At 57.9% G+C, this 21,015-nt stretch overlaps 1 protein-coding gene across 3 annotated transcripts in view; it reads right to left on the bottom strand.

Moving 5' to 3' along the window:
- The window catches only part of NTM (neurotrimin), an 820,661-nt gene that overhangs the window by 547,041 nt on the left and 252,605 nt on the right, over window positions 1-21,015 (bottom strand). Inside the window, exons 1-2 of one of the 3 annotated variants that reach the window (XM_032472420.1) lie at window positions 18,810-19,213; window positions 18,166-18,284 (exon numbers count right to left, since the gene is read on the bottom strand). The exons of 1 other annotated variant lie outside the window; for it this stretch is intronic. In XM_032472420.1, coding sequence (XP_032328311.1) covers window positions 18,166-18,220 — 55 coding nt within the window. In that variant the 5' untranslated portion in view covers window positions 18,221-18,284; window positions 18,810-19,213. Of the gene's footprint in view, window positions 1-18,165; window positions 18,285-18,809; window positions 19,214-21,015 lie in introns of those variants that run through there. One more of the 3 variants, XM_032472419.1, reaches the window with a different exon arrangement.

Here is a 21,015-nt window from a genome sequence, read left to right on the forward strand (position 1 = left end):
GAACGTTGGTTCCTTTCATAGTTACTTTACAGCAGGTGGGGGGGGGTCACTCACGTGGCACGTGAGACTGAGCCCCCGGGCCCTGCTTGTGGACCACCACCTCCCAGCGCAGGGTCCCTACTGCCGCCGAACGCAGCCGCCGTCCTTCGCACCGTCCATCCTGGCCTCAGAGGACGCGGCTTCGGGCTGGCTCTGGGCCCCCACCGCCCTCCCAGCAGGGCATTTGGCTCAGGCTTCGCCCGGGCAGGTCAGGTCTGGGGGGTGACTGTTTCCAGTTAGCATTTCCTGCAGACGGGTCATTGCCCAGCCCTCGGTCTGCAGCTAAGTGGTTCTCAGAAAAGGACAGAAATTATTTTCCACCTTTGAAAACACCAAAGGAAATCAAAGGAAACTCGCCCCTTCTTGTCTGTGCCTCTGGGCCAGCCTCACCGTGGCGTCCGGGAGGGGGCCCTGAATCAGATCTTCCCTGTTGGGTGAACCTGGGCCCCACCTGCCCGGGGCCCTCCCAGGGAGCTGTGGGGCCCACCTGCCCTGCGGCTCTCTCCCCTGGGGTCTCTCCTGGGCCCCTGGCTACTTCCCATCTTACTGTGCTCCTCCCGCTCCTCGAGGCTAAATCCTGGGCCAGGACCATGCCTGCACTCTGTGAGCATCCGGTGCCAAGCAGCACCGCTTAGGCAGTGCAAGTCATCTCAGAGTCGGAGATGTCCCTCATTACCACGACTAGACTCCCCACATTTACTTTTAAATGCCTCTTCTGCCAGTGTTCTAGGACGTGGCAACGTCCCTGAGGATGTGGGACTTGAATTCTAGTAAGGAGAGACTGACACTGAACAGAGAAGCAAGGATGTGCATGACACGCCAGGTGCCAGAAGCAGCTGAGAACAGCGATCACCCGAGTTAGGGAGACGGAGTGGTGTGCGACCGGGAGGCGTTTCTGATCAGGTGGCAGTGATGAGAGACCTGGAGCAATTGCACCTGACGTACGGCAGGCGGGGGGGGGAGCATCGCAAGCAGAAAACCAGCAGGTGCCAAGGTCCTGGGGTGAGAGCGTGTTTAGTGTTTGAGAGGAACAGCCAGTGAGCGAGCAGAGGACAAAGGGATGAGATCAAAGGCACGTCTACCGGCAACAGGACAGACGTTACAATCTGGCTGGGCCTGGGCCTTCCAGCCCCGCTGCCCCTGGCCCCGCTGCCCCTGCCAGCCCCGCTGCCCCCAGCCCCCGTGTCTCCTCTAGAGGCTGGCTGCCCTCCAGCCTCGGCGTGAATGTCCCAGGGGCCGTGGGTTCCGGGGCTAGTTTGGTGGGATATCCCGGCCCCTCCCCACTGGGCGGGGTTACCCGGCCGCCCAGCTCCTGCTTCCTCATCTCTGAAACTGGCGTCACAAATCTGCCTCCACAGGAATGTTGTAAAAATTAACTGAGACGCCTACATAAGGTACCAAAGGAAAGCCAAGCCTCCCTTATAAGTTCTAGAGAGTTTTCTCTTAGACTGGGCTTCCCCCAGCTGGGTCCTGGTTCTGGCCCCTGGGCCACACCAAGCACATCCCCGCTCTGCTCTCAGGGATGCTCTGCATGAAAACCAGCTTTCTTGCAGTCCTGGGCGGGGGGCTTGGCGACCCTTAGAAGCTCCTTCTGGAGCCCCCCTGCCCACCGCAGGCCCTGCTGCTGTTCCCACCTCAGTCTTCCACCCCCCACCCCCCACGGCAGGGGACGCCATCCAGAGGGGTCTTATCTCTCCCAGTCGTCACCTGGGCCGGGGTTCAAACCACTGCCTCCAGACACCTCCCTGGCGTCTAGGAACGTGGGATGTGGGGCGAGACAGGAAGAGGCGGGATGAGAGGCAAGAGGCAGGTGCAAGAGACGTAGTGAGGAGGTCACAGAGCCCCAACCTGGGCTGAGCCCAGTCGGCCATCTTCAAACCCAAAGATCAACAAACACTCAGCGTAAAAGAGCCAGTGCGTCAGGACAGGAGGCCGGCGGGGACGAGCCCGGGAGTGGAGGCCGTGCCCAGTGCCTCCCCCTACTCGTGCCCTGTAAGCGGCAGCCAGGGCGGGGGAGGGGAGGGGATGGCAGAGGAGGGGGTGCTGCCACCTGCTCAGAGGCAGTGGGGAGAAGGTTTTCTGTGCAGGGGACACCAGGCTGCTTTGCCCTGGAGGTGTAGGGACAGCCACCTTCCCGTGGTTCCCAGGTGGTGAGTGGGGTCAGGCTATCGCCCTGTGATCCCGTTTGTCCCCCATCACCCACCCAGAACGACCCTCCGGCCTCTGAGGATCACTCTGGGAAGGTGGGTGGAGCCCGGGAGAGTGGCCGTCACCCCTGTGTCCTGTTATGTCAACACCACCGTCGCACCCTCCCCTGGCCTGGCACCGCAGGCAGTGCACACACCAGCCACCTCACTCTCACAGCCGCGTCCAGGGACAAATATCCGAGTTGTACTGATGGGAAGAATGCAGCCGGGCGAGTGAGTTCACTTGAATGTGCTGTCACACACCAGCAGGTGGCAGAGCTGCAGTCAGAGCCCTGAGCTGCCGCAAGCGGCTTATTCACAAGGACCTCCTCTCACTGCGGCCTGTCCTGGTCAGGGACCCCCTAAGCTCCTCACCCTCCCAGGGAGGCCCTTCCTGACGACAGCATGGCCCCACAGTTGGGGGATCTGGGGCGGAAGTCAGCCTGGGAACCACCAGTGTGTGCGTCCGTGTCCGCGTGCCCGTGTCTGCGTGCCCGTGTCTGCGTGTCCGTGTCCACGTGTGCGGGTGAGAGAGGGAAGGGAGGAGGGGAGGCTGGCGTCCTTCTAGGACACCCACGTGCCTCTTACCTCCTGTCCTGTGTCACCGGGCAGCCTGGCTGGCAGAGCCTGGATGAACTGGGGCACCTTTCACCTGTAGCTACTCAGCAGACTGGGGCGGAGACACACCTGGAGTGGAGTGAGGAGGCAGGAGCCGTCCCTTGCATCTTGCGTGGGTCCTTGGAGAGTGAGTGAGTGAGTGGTAGTCGCGCCGGGCGAGCCGGCAGTGCTAAGGGCCTGCAGTATCCGCAGTCGCCACCAGGGGGAGGCCGTGTTCTCACTTTGCAAACAGCCCGGGGTCCAGGGAGGGGCTGAGACGGGGAGAGGGGACCACAGCGCGTCTGAGCTCCCTGCACGCCCGGCCTCCGCGGGGTTAAGAAAGTGAGAGCGCACGAGGGAAGGACCCGGGGAGCCTGTCCTGCGTGGAGCCTGCAGGATGTCCCCAGAGGCAGGGCTCGCAGTGCCCAGAACTACAGCAGTGGCGATTTTACACCCACAGGCTCTTAGATTCGTCTTTGCACAACCTGTGACACAGGCATCACCCCGCCCTCCAGGGGAGGCTGCCCGGAAGTCGGGCCCCAGAAGTCGGGCCGGCCAACAGGGATGCCTCTGTCTCTTAGCAGCGGACGGAAGGACTTGAAATCAGAAACCTGTACATGGAATCAGAATGCAGCCCAGTGTCCCCCACGGCCTGAGTGTGAGGTGTCTCAGCCATGATGCAGACGCTGCGGCCAGGGAAGCGGGGGCCTGGAGGTCTGCCTGCAGCCCTGGGGTCTGCACCCCGGAGGTGCTCTCCCCGGAGATGTGGCCTGAGATCAGGAGGGCGGGCTCAACTCTGCCTTCATCTACCTCCATCCTCCAGGGAAAGCGTCCAAGGGAGGAACACACACACGTGCAGATACATGCACACACACACACATACCTATGCACACACGTGTGCTCACATGCACACAATACACAGGTACACACACGTGTACACATATGCACGCACAGACCCACATGCACACACGTGTACACACACATGCAGACCCACAGGTGTACACATGCAGGCACACACACACGCACAGACCCCCATGCACATGTGGACCCACATGCACACATGTATACACATGTGCCCACAGAGACCCACATGCACATGTGTACACACACATACACAGGCCCACACACGTGTACACACATATGCACATACACAGACACACACATACAAATACACACAAGCATTCATGTCATTCATATCCTCACTTCCCTCCAACAGCCCAATCTGGTATCTTCTCTGTTCCTGCCAATGAAATCCCAAATGCCAGTTTCGGGAGCAGACACTACCGGGGAGGGAAGGCCTGGTGATGCCACAGCCGGGGCAGCGGCGTGAACCCTGAGAAGCGTGGGGTCAGAGCCTCCTGGAAGGTCTTCATCTGGGTTCACATCACACCGTCACCAGAGAGCCGTCCTTCCTGTCTGGGGTTTTACCAAAGCTGATAAAACCTGCCGCTGAAGACGGCTGTGAAATTCAGGCTCTTCTCAAGCCGCCTCTCCTGCAGAACCCTAAACTCGTAGATTCACCTTTCGGTGACTTTGTTACAAGGCAGCGGGCGATCAGGAGCCGGGGCCAGGCTTTCCATCTCAACCCCCACGTCCCGCGCTCCTCCTGTGCTGTCACCCAGTGGTCCTCGCGGGCTCGCCTGTATCAGGATGACAGGGGGCTGGTCACAGATTTCTCAGATTTCTGGGTTCCGCCCTAGGGTGGGCAGGTCAATGCCCTTGTGCTGGGGCCCAGGTTTTGCATTTCTGAGAAGTTTCAGGCGATACTGACGCTGTACATTTTCATACTTCTTACCACCTTATTAGGGGAAGCTAACTGCCCCAGAAGCTGTCAGAAGCAACTGGGAGGGACTGGACGCAGCGTGCCCTTGAGCGCAGGCCGTGCGCGCGGGGAGAGCAGCTGGCGGCCGCCTCCCGGGCCGGGCTCCCTGGCTGCGGTCGCCGCACCGCGGTTCTGCGAGGGGCAGCCTGGCTCCGCGCAGACGGGCGGCTGGTCTGGGCGAGAGCCCCTCCCAGTGCCTTTCTTGTTGCTTTTCCAAAGGTTTGAAATTAAAATAAAAAAACAAAACATTTTTTTTTAACTGCAACAGACAGACATCTTGAGCAAATTCCTGTCTCTGACAGTGAGACACCTACAGCCCCTCCCAGAACGCAGTCCTGGAAGGCCGGAACCCGCGGGTCGTGCAGGCAGCTACCAGGTGCCCGGGCGGGTACGTGCGTGCTCACACGGGCACACCCGGTGCCAGGAAGCCTCCGCGGCAGCCTCTGCTTCCTCGGACACCTCAGAGCTTGACATTTAGCTTCCTCTGGACCGACGGCTCCCGGACAACGCGAGCTTGCTGGTCCCAGCTTTGCTTCACGCGACAGCACGGGAAGCGCCTGGCTCTGACGCGGGAGCACGTGGAACCCATGGTGTGCTCGCAGAATCTGCTTCCTCTCCACAGTTTTGTCTATTTTAGAGCCAACGTGGGCCTTGGAGTCCCCTGTCAAAGCTCACATCCCCCAGAAGGGGGAGACCGGGGTCCAAGCCCAGGCTCTTACTGCAGAATCGGGCCGCGCCGGTGCCCTCAGGCTGGGCGGGGCGCACCAGCTCGCTAAGTTGCTGCGCGTCCCACCAACGGACCAGCGCGCTCTGCTGGAGCGCCCACCCCAGCACCGAGTAGCAGGTCGTGTGTCTGGGCCCAGGCGGCCCCTCGGGGGAGCCCAGCCGGGGTGTGAGCCGTTCCTCTGTGAGGGTGGTCGGACTGAAAACCCTGTCTGTCCGAATTTTGAGTCACCTACACCCGAGAGGCCGTGTGAAGCCACAGCCAAACTGCTGGCGGACTTTGCTCTGACTCAAGGCCCCCGATGGAAAGTTGGTGGAGGCGGGACTGTGGCTGGAGGTGATGGTGAGAAATGTATGGCACACACAGCACCAGGAGTGAACCGTGTATCCTCCAGGATTTGATGGCCGTGAACACCTGAGGAGGCCCCTCTGCTTCGCCGAGCCTCCGTGTTCTCGTCTGTGAAAATGAGATGGGACCATCTCCCTCCGGGGGCTGCCACGGCCACTGGGAGAAAGTAAGGGCAGGGCTCCGTGGCCCTCAGCAGGCCCCCGACAGGCACTAACCATCTACTGACACTGACGTGGCCCCCATTCCAGGCAGGTCAGGATGAAGCAGATTTGGCCAAGATCTACTCTGTGTTTTTGGTTATGTAAGAAACAGACTAATTATGGTAATAACAGCAGTGAAACCGCACCGTAGTCGGTAATAAGAATTTTTAAATGTGTTGGGAAAACAACCCACGTTATATTGGGATAAAGCCAAGGCAACCAGAGACAAGCTGCGGCCAACAGATGAGCTTCTGTGCCGTCTTACACACTTAATAAAACAGTGCAGCTTCCTGAAAACGCTGTCTTGCCAGACAGAACTGTCCCAAGGGTTTAAGCAGAAAAGAGAAGTGACTCTGTTAGTCTCGTATGAGAGCTGGGGTCTGCGTGAGGAGGGGTATCTGCAGGTGCCCCGGGGACCAGGAGCTGGGGCGGGGGTGAGGGGTGATGTGTGCTCAGCTCACACGCACTAAAGATTTGGAAAGAGAGACAGACCCTCAATACAGAGGGGTTAATGCAGAAAATGGTGACTTTGGGGGGTACATACCGGGGAGCTTCCTTTCAGGCAGTAAGTGAGTGAACTGTGTTAAGATTTCAGATGAAAAGGGAAAACACGAGTGAACACCACTGACTGCACTCCGCAGTTCAGAGCTCAGGGTGCGCCCCGCTTACCAGCCTTCTGTGGGTGCACGTCTGGGAGCCGGAGTGAGCTGAGGGGTCGGATAACCCACAGCCCCGGGGGAGGGTCCCTCTCTCGGTGTTTCTGGGGCAGTTTCAAGTCACAGACGGGGAGGTCAGGCTCCGCAGTGACAATGGCGATACCCGTGTGGCAGCGGTGGGGAACAGTGAGGCTGGTTCTGCTGCCCTGAGCTAACACCGGATTCACGGGCGCTAGAGGCAGGCGGCAGTCACAGCCCGGAATGGCTCGGATGCAATGAAGCGAGCCCATACAAAGAGTCCCCCACCGGACTGACGTCAGTGATTCGCCAGCCCTGTGATGTTGCAGCCTTTCTCAAGGGAGGCTGAGACCTGGCGGACTCTCCCAGCTGCAAGGAACCAGGTGGCACCGTGCATTCTGAGTTTATCATTTTGCAGTTGATGAAACTCAGACCCACAGAGGATGTGAAGCTGTGAAGTCGCAGACAAAGACCAAACCAAGCTCTTGGACGGAGCCGCGTTCCTGCTCTACCCATCTCCTCTGCTGTGCAACGCCAGCCAGCCCAGGGGTGACCGAAGTGCCTTGTGCGGAGAAGGGAGGCCTTTAGGGACTGCTCTCCTTTGCAATTAGGGGCACTTCCTGGTTTTCATCCAGGCAGCGCCCAAGCAGCACCCCGGCTTCTGGGGGAAGCGGCATGTGGGGTGAGGCAGTACTTCTGGTGGCCACGAGAGGGCGCCAGCGCCCCGCGCTAGGACCCCGTTCCCGCACCTGCTCGCTGTACAGAGTGTATTTATTTTCAAAGAGGTCAGGAGTATCAAGGTTGTAAAATAACATATTTTCACTTGTTTTCTTCCTACATCTCAGACATTGCTTTTCTGAAGTCAATTATCTCCCCGAGACGCTGTCCTCCCCACCCCCTTCCTCTCTGCGCTGCCTTTCAGCGCATCAGTGTCTGACACCAACACACTGAGAACTGGGGGGTGGGCGGGGCGGGGAGGGAAAAAGCAACTTTTTCCCCAGACTGGAGATGTGAAATCCCTGTCTCCTTGTTCTGCATTTTGTTCTAACATAAGGCCTCTGTTCTCCTGCCCCGTGGGGGAAGCACAGAGACGCTGAGGGCTCTGATGTGGCCAGGGGAGGTGTCTGGGGTCAGCTGGGGACCCCCCGGGCACAGGTCCCTCCAGCACCGTTTCTCCAGCACTGCTTCTGGTGAAGGATGGAGGCGCGGCCTCCTTAGAGGACAAAGTGAGGGCAGTGAGCAGACACTGAACCTTGTCAACACCTGGCGCCGTGTTCAAGTGGAGGCTTTGTCCAGAGCTGGTGACCAGGATGGTGAGGGGACAGGAAGAAGGGACACGTGTGTTCACACTCACACACACACATGCACACACCACGGGGCGACAACCTGCAGCTCTTCCAAGTGCGGACCTGGAGCCTGGCTGACACCTGGCTTGCATCTGGTCCAAAGGCCACCTGCTCCTTCCAGGGCTGCCAAGTCCCTGCTCAGAGAAGGACCCACCCCAGCCTCCCCGTGTCCTCTGAGGCGGGCAGGAGTCTTAACAGGTCGGTAGGGACTGGGCGGGTCCGCCACGAGCCCGGCCCCTCAGTCAGGAGCCCCGCGCCTGCCCTGAGTGTGCGTGTCCCCTGGTCTGCCAGCAGCACGGCAGTGGGCAGCCGCCGTGGGGCCACCTTCTGCCCTCAGCCCTGCCCTCACAATTCGCCACAGGACTGTCAGTGGGTGTCTGAGCCTGCCCAGCCCGCCCATCTGTCCAGATCCATTTTGATATTTTTAGGCTTCAAATAACACAGTAGCATCTCCCTCCAATGCATGAAGATCTTCTCTGTTGTAAGGGAAAAGTTTGTCACAAAGTTCTACTTTGGGGCTGGAAAGAGGTCAGGGCAAGTCCATGGGTATTTCAGTCCCATAAACTTCTGTTAAGCTCCTCCGAGGCACAGAAGAGCTCAAACCCAAATAAGATCATGTCCCTTTCCTGGAAGTGCTGGTCATCTGCTGGGAAAGACAAACTCACAAGGAGACCGCTGGACCACCAAGGCCGCCCTGGGGCTGTGAGCACAAAGGTGGCGGGCGGGGCGGGGCTTGGACGGGGTCCTGAAGGACGCCTGGGAGGTGTCGGGTCAGCAGAGAAGGTCGGACAGCCTCAGCAGAGACATGTCACCCGCAGGCCCTGGGAGCTTGGTGTGGATGGGGACACAGGCTGTCTGGGGTGGCCAGCGTGTCCAGTACCGGTTTCCTCCAAGCTGCAAACCCGCAGGGCGCTCAGCCCAAACCCGGCCCATGTGTGTCCTGTCAAGTGGTGTCAGAGTTTCAAGTCTGAACACCTTTAGGTGTTGCCTTTAGATGAGGTGCGTTCCCTCCAGTCTGTAGCCCTCGTGTCCCTGACCCCAGGCCGGGCTGGCTCATTTACATCCCCCGCATCCTGAGGGCCTCTGGGGATGCATGCTCAGTTTCAAGTGTCTGGATGTAAGGCTCCCAGGGCTGCCCATAGAAGGGAGGGCTGCCTGTGCCCAGACGCTCAGACTGTTCCGCTGCCTCTGCGGGGCAGGCCGTCACCAGGACCCAGGGCGTCAGAAAGGCTAGTCCACTTCCAAAACAGACAGTTTGTTCAGAAAGAGAGGTGGGCTGGGACACGCCGGGATGCGCATGGGCAGTGCACCAATGCCCCTCGCCGTCCCTGCCTGGTGGAGACGCAGCCGGGGAGGAGGCGGGACCCGGCCTGGGCTCCCGGGCTGAGCCAGGAGGGGTGGGGGGCTCGCTCCCGCCTGGTCGCTGCTGCTGTCAAAGGCACCCCATTCTGGAGGCCCCCGGACCTTAACTTCACCTTCAAACGGGCCTCAGCTCTCAAACCAAGAAACAGCACGGTCTCAAGCAGCCCTTCCGGTCCTCGCTCTGGACTGCGCTCAGGGGACACGGCTCTCTGCATTTGTTTGGGTGACGTCATCTTTTTGAACAACTACTGTTGACAAGCGCTTTGTCACCCTCTGGTGACCTGCAGACTTGCTCCAGGTCTTAACTTCTGACACCTCTGGCCCTCGGCCAGTCACCTGCCGGCGCTGCCGAGCCGCAGACGCGCCCAGCCCAGCATGGGCCCCAGGGGAGGGGGAGGGCCCCGCGAGGCCCCCGCCTACCGCGCCCCCAGACCCAGAGCTCACACTGATGCCACTGCCTTCTCTACAAAGCCCAGAGCTGGCAAGGCGAGAGCCAGCCCGAGCCGCGGACTAGGCCCCGCGATGGTGCAGGTGGCGGAGCTGGAAGGGATGGAAGGGGGCAGGCGCCCGCCCTCCATGAACGAATTGCGCAGCCACGGGGTGGGTGGGGTGAGGGGAGACGCCAGATAAGCCCCAGGGGGCTGGGGGGTGGGGCTGGCCTCTCAGGATGATGACACCTCTGTCGCAGGGGGCAGAGATGGCTCCATCTTGACAGCCATAAAGTTGCTGCATGCAGAGCTCACCTAGAAGGGCAGGAAGCCAAGCGCCACTTAGCAAATTCTTGAGCTGAGCCTCTGAGGAGGAATCCTGGCCCTTCTGTGCAGAGGGCAGGGGGAAGCGGACGGGGAGAAGAAGGCTGACGGGGCGCAGAGGAAGAAGGATGGAGGCACGGAGCGGTGAGGACCATGGGGCGGGGGCTGGTGCCACGGCTGAGAGGGGAGGGGTCGGGTCACCCACACTCCCAGGGGCCTCCCGGGCCCTCGGGGCCGGCATCAGGCCCCAACACCAAACAAGCCCTCAGGGAGGGAGGGGCTGCAGTCTGCACTCCCCCCACCGCGGGACCCGGGATCGTTCAGAAACATCTAGTGACCTGCCAGGTCCCTCGTGCTCAGGGACCTAACATCCCTAAACCTCCCAGCTCGGTGTCGGAGCAAGGAGGCCTCGCTGACCCTGCGGGTCCATCCCCCCCGCCCCGTGGCAGGATCTCCTTCTTTCTCAAGGCGGAGTACTGCTCCACTGGCGGGTGTTTGGACCATGTTTTCTTTATCCGTGAATCCGTCCACAGACCCTTCGGTTGTTTCCTCATCGTGGCGACTGAGAGGATGCTGCAGTGGATGTTACACGAAGTGACATAAGCCAGACACAGGAAGACAAGTGCCCAGTGCTTCCTCTCATACCTGGGGTCTAAACAGCGGAGCTCACAGACGTAGAGAGCAGGACGGGGGAGGCGGCGGGGAGAGGCTGGCCGAAGGGCACAAGGCCCCGGGTATGAAGATGCCGAGTCCTGGGGGTGACATCCAGCAGCGGGGCTGCAGGGGAGGGCCCTGTGTTCCACACTTGAGACTTGCCAAGAGAGTGGATCTTAAGTGTTCTCATCACCCGAGACCTGGTGACCAGGTGAGGTGATGGGTTCGTGAGTCAGCATGACTGCGGGACCACTTCGCCGGGCATCCACAGAGCAGAGCAGCACACTCTGCACCTTAAACTCACACGACTTTCATCCGCCAGGGATACCTCAGCAGAGCACGGCTCACTCTGGAGCAAGGAGAGGTGAGTGGGGTGGGGAGAGTGGCCGGGGGCTCCTTTCCCAGGCCCCCTCCCCTCTTTCTGCCCGGGATGTTCCTGGGGCCCTAATGCAGCCCCCATGGAACCCCCGTTCAGCTGGACAGGGAGGGCCTGACGGAGAAGCTGCCCAAACCCAGCGGAGCCCTGCCCCCCAGCCAGCCTCCTGCAGCCCCCAAATGTGTGGGAAGAGGACGGCCACAAAGGCAGGCGTTTGCTCTTCAACAGGGAAAAGAAAAAAAGGAAAAAAAATAAGATCTTGGCAGCAAGATTTTTTTCCCAGTTGGTTCATTTTGCTGAAAACCCAAGAGCCCAGTTTCTGCCCAAAGGGGAGGGTGGAGCGAAGGCTGTAAGTGCAGAGAGTGCTCTGGCGGGGGGGGTGGGGGGGGGCTTCCATTCTCTTAGAATGATGCAGCCCAGTGCGATCGCTTAATAGGGACTCATTCTAATAGCCTACAAATGAGAAGTTGGAGACAATTAAAATTCATTCCCAATTAATTGTTTTTTTCTTCTTTCATTACCAAGAGTTGCCAGTCAGATAACGACAAAGCCTTAGAAACAAAGCGGCCAGCAGCGTCCACCGCAGTCACTGTCCCCCGCAAGGAGGCCCGAGCCGTCCAGCCTCTGTGGCCCAGACCCTGGCCCTTCAGCAGACGACTTCCCGACCCCTCCCAGCAGCAAGGAGCATCTGCAGACGCTTGGGAACCGCTAAGGCGTGAAGTCACGGGCCAGTTTATCACCAGGATGCTGCCGAGCACTTTTTTATCGTTTTTAATTCTGGTTTATTTACTCTCCGCAGTAATGGCCTCAGCAACCACATTTCTTACTGACTCAGTCTCTACTTTGGTTCCGAGCAAAGTCCTCCTCCCTCTCCTCTGCCCTCCTCTGGGCTCCTACTGAAATTCCAGGCGACAGACAGCCTAAGGTGACAGCCCCTCGGGAGCCTGGCACTCCCCTTCCGGGGCACAGGGCCTGATGGTACCTCTCCCTGTCTCTGCGCCCCATCCCTGCACCAAGGGGACGCCCCCCTGCCCAGCACCTCTGCCAGCTCTGCAGCCTTAAAGCCCCATCACAACTGTGCTGACGGCGCCCACAGAGCGCTGAGCAGTGGCCCGCTGCCATAGTCCTTGCCGGCAGCCTTCTGCACCAGGCACCTCCACTGTCACCAGTTCTCTCATTTTCAAAACAGGCAAGGTCACTTTTCCAAACACAGAGAGAGCCAGGATTCGACCTGAACTGGCCCCTTACCCTCTATTTCCTGCCCAGTGTTGACCTCTGACCCTCTTTTTAGAACGCTGGAGTTGCTGGACCAACCGAGACCTTGCCCTCTCTCTCTGGACGTGGGAGAGGTTCCTACTGGACACCTGGCCTCACCTGGGTCTAATGGCCCAGAGTGGACGGCTCTGAATAGCTGCAGAGACAGATGGGCTGTGGATCACGGAGATCCTGGGCCAGGGAATCAGTCCTGGGACGAAACCCTGAGATTCCAGGAGATTGGAGCATCGGCCCCCTTAGGCAGCAGGGCTGGTCCCCGCCACTCCCACCGCCAGCCAGCACCCCGGGTTAGATTTCTCCCTGAGCCCTTACTTTGTCATTAGGGTTGTTGTTTGAAACGCCTCATGATGACCAGGACGGATTTCCTAGGAAGCCAAATAACAGGGATGTGTTTCCACCCTGGCTTTATAATTAATGTTTGCATCATCCATCTTTCGTGGAAAGATTATTCTGACTAACGAGGTTCTGGGCCACTAATTCATTACACTGCCTTGTCACTTCCTGCTCCTTCTTATTACCCAGAAATAGACTCATTAGTCAGAGTTCAGTGACAGGGAGAAATTGTGTTCGTTAATTTAATTCCCTCACTCACCCTGGGCCCCGTGTTTGTCCAAAATTGGGGATTAAAAGGGGGAAACGCTCGTCGTCTCAAGTCTCTGCTTTGGCCTCATTACACCCCCCACCTCACTCCTGTTCGACAGGAGAAAGGCCAGGACGGCTCACAGCCGTGGCCACCCCGGCTCTGCCCCTTCTCCACCCAGGGCTGTATGTGGCGGGCAAGGGGACACAGCCTGGGGATGTGGGCACCTGGACCATGCAATCCAGGTGTGGGTTTGTTTTTTAACCTCAACTCTCAGTCTATACAATGTGTACCTGGGAACCCTCGAACACCCCATCCAGGCTGTAAATGCTTTAAGAGGTATGTCCGCATCTGTATGACCCAAAGTGTCCCCAGGGTCCTCCACCCTGGGTCTGTGGTGTCATATGACATATTATCTGTAGTCTCATCTCTGGAAGTAAAGAGACATGAGTTCAACCCTGCCTCTTTATGTGGGTGCTGTGTGTCTTTACTCCAGACGCTTAACCTCTCTGGGCTGCACATTCTCATCCACATAAGAGGGATGTCAGTAGCCACCCTTTGTTACTTTGAGGCCTGAGCTACAGGAGGCATCAGAAGCAGTTTGCATGGTGAGCTAGATACTAAGAACCTGGAGGGAAGGTGCACTTGGAGTTGAACCAATCAAGATGCGGGCAGTGGGAAGACGGAACGGCTTCAAACAAGAGTGTGGTGCACACCAGCGGTGAGAAGCCTCAGATCGAGGTATCTGGGTGTTGGCTTTATTCTGAGCCTCCCCTCGCGGCTTACAGGGGGCCACGTCCTCTCCGGGTCCTTACCCCGTCTTCCCTTTATGTTTGTGTGTGCCCTGATGCCCTCTTCCTACGAGAACACCAGTCACATGGGTGCTGGCCCACCCATATGACCTCAGTTTACCTTAATCACCCCTCTAAAGGCTCTGTCTCCAAACACAGTCACAGCCTGAAGCACTGGGGGTTAGGGCTTCAACACATGGATTTTGGAGGGGACACAGGTGAGTCCTGTAACAGTGACCACATGGTGAAGATAAAGCCCCGTGTGCTCACTTGTCATGGGAGCTACACTTGGCTGTTCACATCAGTGCAACCACTGTGTATCTAAAATATTTTTCACTCTGCGATGGAAAAAAGACTTTTACTCTGAATTAGGCCAATGTCAGGATTAAGACACCTCACTCCAGAGACGAGCTACAGAAAGGCTGTCCCCAGTGGGCAGAGATCTTCCCTGAGTCCCCTGCGGGACAGCAGGGGAGGTGTGAGGCCCCCAGCAAGCACAGGAAGCATGTAGAGAGTAGCTCCCCAGCTGCACGCAGGGTACCCACGTGTGGTCTGCAGAAAGCAGCTACGTGGGTTCTGTCCCAGGAGCCAAACAGACGCCAAATAGGACATGGATTCCAGGAGAACCAGGTCAGCCGCCTGAGCTCCCAGGGTGTGTGCTGAGTGGCCCTGTTCCCTTTGTCCGCCTCTCCCCTTTCTGTCTGCTGTGAAGGGAAGCTGTCAAGCGTAAAAAGGTGTCTTTTAAATATTGCTAGAAAACGAAGATGCTCTGATCCAAGAGAATGACGTAAGAGGGCCACGCCCACCTTCCCGCTGACCGAGCTCTGTAACCTGCTGGCCTTTGGGGATAATGAACTACATCTCACAGCCACTTGGTTTGTTTTCTTCTGCTAAAATGATCCAATTAACATACAGGGAGGAGGGACAGGAATGGAAATGTGTGGCCCGTGTATTCATTTGGTACCTGGCACGTGGGGGGAGACAGCTGGAGAGAGGGGGGTTTAATTTCCTGGGGCCCACACTTTTCTGAGTGATTGGCAGGCTAATTTTGCTCTCCACTAGGCCTGTATTGAAAGGATGTGAAGACTCAGAAAGCTGCCAAGAGCTGTTCCTTGCTCTTGGCAAAAATTCTAGACCTCATCAGAAAAAAAAAATCAAGAACTAGGCTTCGCGATCTGGGGAGCCAGACTGAGAGGGGTTGCTGAGGCAGTGAGGGGGAGCACGTGTTGTCACAGCACCCTTTCCCTGGTGCTTTTCTCTGGAGGGTCCCCCGTGAAGCTTATAAACAGCGTTACACCTCATGTGACTTTGTCATGATGGAAGAGGCTCAGGGAATTAAATAAATTGCCTGGAATCACACAGCGAATCAATGGCAGGTTCATTCAGGCTTCAAACCCAAGTTCCTCTAAGCCTGTGTCCAGTTCTCTTCCACCTCCCTGTGCTGGCTCCTCCAAGGCCCCGTCCAGAGGGTGCCTGCTGGGTCCAGAGCTGGGCTGGTCTACACAGCCAGAAAGGAGCCAGTCCAGGGTGGTCTGCAGCCTTTCCCTCCCTGTGGGCCTCCCTCTCCTGGGCTAGTCCAGCTGGTGTGGGCAGCGCACAAGCGGTTAAGAGCATGGATGTCATAGTGACGGAGATGCAGGCTCAAATTTAAGCTGCAAGGTCAGGTGCCCTTGGGCAAATGATCTCGTCTCTTTAAGCCTTGATTTCCTTGTTTGTAAAAAGAAGATGATAAAAGCAACACTGTAGGATTGTTTGAAAATGAAACGTGTGTGTGTGGTTTAGCATGGTGGCTGAAATTCACGAAGGCTAGCTTTAAAGGAACATAACAATGGGCGTTGCTGGAAGAGTGGGGCTCCAGCTGCCCCCATAACAGGCTTCGCGAAGCTGGCAGAGGCGGGGCGTGTGGAAGTGGACACACCCTTTGTTTCAGTCTTGACCACCTCACGCTCGCGGCTGCCTCCGGACAGCTGGAGGCCCCAGTGTCCAGGAAGCACAAACTCTGTGGACAGGCCTGTCCCTTCCTCCAGGCCATAACCAGTGTGGACGGATGGACAGAGGGATCAAGGGGGGCCGCAGAACCCGGGGTGGAGAGTCAAAGAGGGAGGGGAACCAGAGCTGGACCCCACGTGATCTGCTGTGCCCCCCGGAGGACGGATCGGTGGGTTCCGAAGCAAAGGAAGACGCCGGCTTTCGGCGACCCCGCTGTGAAGTAAACACAGTGCGCGGGCACGGCCCGGGGGAGTGATGGGGGAGCGAAACGCAGCACACCTGGGTGTCGTGGGAAACGAGAGGGCGGGTCTGGTTCTGACGAGAGTCTTCACCCCTTGTCACCTTTCGAAGGCGACATCGCAGCTCGGTGTGTTTGCACCTGAAATTACGCACGTGTGCGCTGTGAGTGTGCGCGGTGTTGGTGTGCCTGGGGCTGACTGTGTGTGCACGCACCGTCCTTTCCTGTTCTGCAGGGCACAGCGACGCTGAGATGTGCTGCTTGTAAGGCAGGTGCAGGTGGGGTTTTATTCCCACACTTCTGAGGATCAGAGTGTGTGGAACCCACTCAAACACTCCCGTTGTGCTTACACCCCCCGCGGCACTCGCCCTTGTGGAACTAACGTACATTCCAGGACCTCCTTATTGACAGGAGATTCCGAGGCACTGACTTCATCCCTTACAACAGCCTGGCCTCTCAGCGCCCCTGCCTCTGAGCTGAGGGGGCAGACGAGGGTGTCCGGAGGGGAAGCCGGGGGTGAATGCCGGCCCTTCCCCCCTCCCTTGCTGTCTGCATAAAAGGCAGAAAATCAAGGCAAAGGAGGAACTGTGTTGCAGCCCTTATTCTGTTGACAAATTTCAAAAAGAGATGAATTTTCCAAAAAAGTCAATGACTCCATCAACCTCGACCCAAAGGCAGCAAAGAGAACTCCTGCACTTTGTGACAAAGGAGCTACAGAAAGCCCTGTGGCTGGGCGCCCGTCTCTGTATTCCCTGGTGGGTAGGATCTAGGGTTGCTTCTTGACTGCAGTTTTTCTCCATTTTCAAAGCAGACTGCGGGGCACAGAGCTCCCTCTTGGACAAGGATCAGACAGACCACAGTTTAATTCCCTGTTATTCAGGGCAGATACCACGAAGCATTCCCAGGCCTGCCTGCAGCCGGGAGCACGCGCCCCGAGGTACCGCGCCTGCCGTGCGCGTGTGACGAAAGCCCCCACGACTGGGCTGTAACGTCGTGAAGAGAAGAGTGGTTTCCCACATACAGTGAAGCTGCCCCGTTTCAGAGGGAAAAAAGTGGCATTTTGTGCCTTTTTTTGGTCCTCTTTGTTGAAATTGAGGGAAAGAGAATTAAAAAAACAACAACAGAGTATCCAAATTTTAGAAATGGAGTTAAACACCTTAAATAACAAATTCTGGTATTTTTGCCTCTTTCTGACATTTCTCTTGTCTGCAGATGTGTCTCTGGTGTGTGGATGAGAACTGCCCCCCTGAGGACCACAGATGGAGTGGTTTCTGTCTGTCTCCCCTTCCTCCCAAACCAGCCCCCAATCAATTCTGTGGTCGCGATGGCACCGTGCATTTTGAACACCTTTGCTGACCTGAGTCGTGTGCTCCCCGCCTAGATTTATAGACTATTAAATAGGATACCTTACAATTCTTTCTTCTTTCTCTCCAAGAAAATAGCAGACACGCGCGGGCAGAGCCATCAGTCATTTATGTCAGCAGATCGTTCGCAAGTTACAAGAAAAATAAGGATCCTTCCGCTTTAATCTTAGGGGAGAGCAGCTGAATTTCAGAACAGCCCAAAGCCCAAACTCATCTTGAACTTCAGAAAGCCTCCCCTGAACGACCCAGAAGAGGCGAGGCGGCGGTAACGACGACCCGCCGCCAGCCCTGGGAGGCCGCTTTGCCGCGGGCTACAGAGGACAGAAGTGGTGTCGCGGCCTCGGTGACCAGCAGGAACAGAAAAATACGTCCGCGGTCACTAGACCGACCTTGAAATTAAATAAATGACTCTTAATGTCCCAGAGGGTGTCAGTTTCCCCACAAACCTCCTTTCTGCCCAGAAACTACCATGCCATTTGCAGTCTCATCATAACAGGAATGTTCGTCTTCCCAGTTCCTGGTTTTCCCACTTGGGGTGTTTGAATTCTGCTCCTCAGAAGCCAGCACGGTCTCCCTGACTGCCTCTACCACCAACGCACACAAAGTAGCTGATACGAGACATTGGGACGCAAAACCCCAACCGGAAACCTCACCAGAGGCAGACACCTTGGCAACAGCTCTGTTCTACAGAGCAGGCCGCTCTCCAGCAGCGAAGGCACCTCCATCTCAAAGCACGGCCACGCCCCGGACCTCTCGTCCTGGGGAGAGGCGCCCACCTCCGACTCGGGGGGTGGGGGCTCCCTTTCCCCTCTGTCTGCGCAAAGGGCGGGGATCTCGCATGCACCTACCTGTGCCGCCCCGACGGCCACCTCTGCCCACCTTCCCCGTCTCTTTTCCGATCATTTTTTTTCCACTTTAAAAACATCCAACTTTGCCTTGGGGATGAGCAGAGTGAAATGTCACTTACCTATAAGGAGAGAGACAGAGAGAAAGCGATGCATCACGTTACACACAAGGTCTTTGAAAGCAAGGCCAGCTTCTGACTTTGAAACCATAACAATAGGTGGGAACTATTTTTTAATCCTGCCTCTGCATTGAGCGAAAGTCGGGACTTTGCAGGAGGCCCCTCCCCAGGGCCCACGCTGCCCTCCTGATCTTTTGTTTTGTGGTGGCAGCCGGTCCCTCCTCGCCACCCTGGCCCCGCAACACCGATTCCCCTCTTCACTGAGGAAAGGTCAGGAGGAGGAGGGAGGACCAGCAACCGCGGAGACCAAGGGAGCTGGACGTGGCCGAGAGGAGCACCCTCTCTCATGGGGGGCGGTGCATCGGGACGGCGGTCAGTGCTGGCGGTGCCTGCGTGGGAGGAGGTCACAGCTCCCCACAGGGTGACTCTTCCTGGGGCTCTGGGGCTCCTTCTGATGCCTCTGGCTCTGCATCTCTCTCCCCTCCTCGTCCACCTCCCCCTCACCCTTCCAGGCTGGAGTGAACTCACCCAAGGCCTCTATCCCTGCCCCGCTTTGTCACACAGCATCCAAGCTTCCCCTTAGTGCTGAGGGTCCAGAGAAATCACTCGTTAACTCAGGACTGTGAGCCCAGCTGAGACCTGCGTGGGTGGTCTTCTCCGGTCCCCTGCCTGCAAGTGGGGTCCAGCCTGGTCCATTCATGTCCTAGGAGGCCCTCTGTCTGCAGACCAGGGATGCGGGGTCCCCACGTTGCCTGGCTCACGGCCTCCAAGGCTCTCAGCCTTCGCAGGGAAGGTTCCTTGCAGCCCAGTGACCCCCTCGCTCTGACACTGGAAAACCCAGCTCAGGGCCCTGACCTTCCAAGGTCGGCCCCTCACCACACCAGACACCAAACCCCCTCACTTGCCAAATAGTTTAAGTCAATTTTAGTGGCCTGCCAGCATCCTTTTCTTATTATGCCTGAATAATTCAGCTCTTTGGAGCCTCTTCTTGGAGAGTTTAGTCTTCCGCTTTTTCTCCCCCAGGCTTCTCCGAGAACCTCTCTGGAGGACCCCCACGTGACCCGTTCCAACGCTACTGTTCTTTCCCCCGGAAGTTCTCCACCCAAGAAGGCCTGCCAAGAACGGGATCGAGGCGGAACGGCCTCAGGAAGGGAGATCTGCTGCACGCTGCCTCTCCTGGAGATCCATGACCACATCAGTGCACCAGAGGCTTGGAGAAGGTCCTTGCGGAAGAGCCACGCTTAAGCTTCTCCTAAAATGATCTGACTCGGGAACTTTCCTTCCTGCACACAAATCAAAGCCGTCTTCTCTGGTTCAACGGATGGTCGTGTTGTTGCTTTTATGGGTGTCACACTGTGAACAACTGATCTGGTTTTATCAGGGCTGTGGCCAGGGGACCACGAGAGGGACGCCCCCTCCCTCCGGCCCTGTGGGAAGCACGGCCCAGAACTCGGCATCCCACCGCCGGCTCCATCCGTCCCCTAAGGGGAGAGGGCCCGCCCCCTGGGCCACCTCAGCCCCTCACCTGGGACGGAGAGACCTCCTCACACCCTGCACGCGCCATCGGGGCGCGACGAGGCTCTGACGGTTCTTGAAATGTGCTTTGTGACCTGTCAAGAGCGAAGAGTTTTAAGGGCGTGGTGTTCAGTGCTGCTGTCTTTGGGCTGCATTCCTGGGAAGAATCAGAGAAACAGGGCTGCTCCGTCTGCCCCGGGAGCCGGCGAGGCCAGCGCGCTTCTGTTTCCCGCAGGGGGAGCACGGCCCGGCGGGGTGTGCCTGGCCCCCGAGGGAGGGAAGGCGCCCTGTAGGGCTTTTCCCGTCTGTAACGTCTGTGCCTGCGAGTTCCCCTCTGCCTTCTCCGTGCTGACACCTTTCAAGGATTGTAACCCGGTCCCGCCTCCGCTCTGCCAGGCCTGGCCGGGCAAGATTCTCGCAGAGCGAGGCGCCCCGGGTGGGGGCAGGAGACCGGGGTGGGGGGGCAACGCCTCGTCTGCCTCTGTCCCTGCTCTTACGTGATGACAAAGGGGTGTCAAAATCATGTGTTAACGTAGGAACATAAACGTAACCCACGTTCCACTCGGGGGGGTGTTTGTAACGGGGGCCCTTCATCAGTGGGGGTGGGGTCTGTCCTTCCCGCTGCATTGTGGGGGACCTGGAACTGCTCTAACAAAAATAAAAAATAAGGCTTATTCATTTAAAAAGTTGCATTTTTAAAGTTTTCATTTATTCAAGAAAATGCTGTTGACCCTCGAACAGCACAGGGGTTAGGAGTGTGGGCCCGCCCCACAGTCAGAAACCCTCCTAAATCCCAAAGCCGCCCTGCCGTGCCTGCGGGCCCCACCCGGGATGCGGCCAGCCGCGCATCGGGCAGCGCTGTGGTATCTGCGATTGAGGAAAGCCCACATCGAAGCGGGCCGTGAGGCTTAAACCCGCTTGGTTCAGGGGCCAGCTGTATTCTTGACCACATTCTGTGTGTAAGGCCAGAATTATTTCCTGCCAAATAGGAAAGCTCTGGGTCGTCCTCAGAGAGCCTTTTTCTGGGCTACGTGGCAAGAATGGAAAAAAACTGGCCAACGTCCCAGCCCTGGGAGAACTGGACAACTCTATGGGAAGGGAGGAAACTTTCCAGACAGTGCGGGAAATGCCCAGAAAGCCACGCACGCTGTCCCACGTTCACCTCCCCAGCACCCCCTCGCCTTCGGAACGCGTGCCTACAATTTAAACCCCGCCCATG

This window comes from Camelus ferus, chromosome 33 (genome assembly GCF_009834535.1).
Source record: "Camelus ferus isolate YT-003-E chromosome 33, BCGSAC_Cfer_1.0, whole genome shotgun sequence".
Taxonomy (NCBI): Eukaryota; Metazoa; Chordata; class Mammalia; order Artiodactyla; family Camelidae; genus Camelus; species Camelus ferus.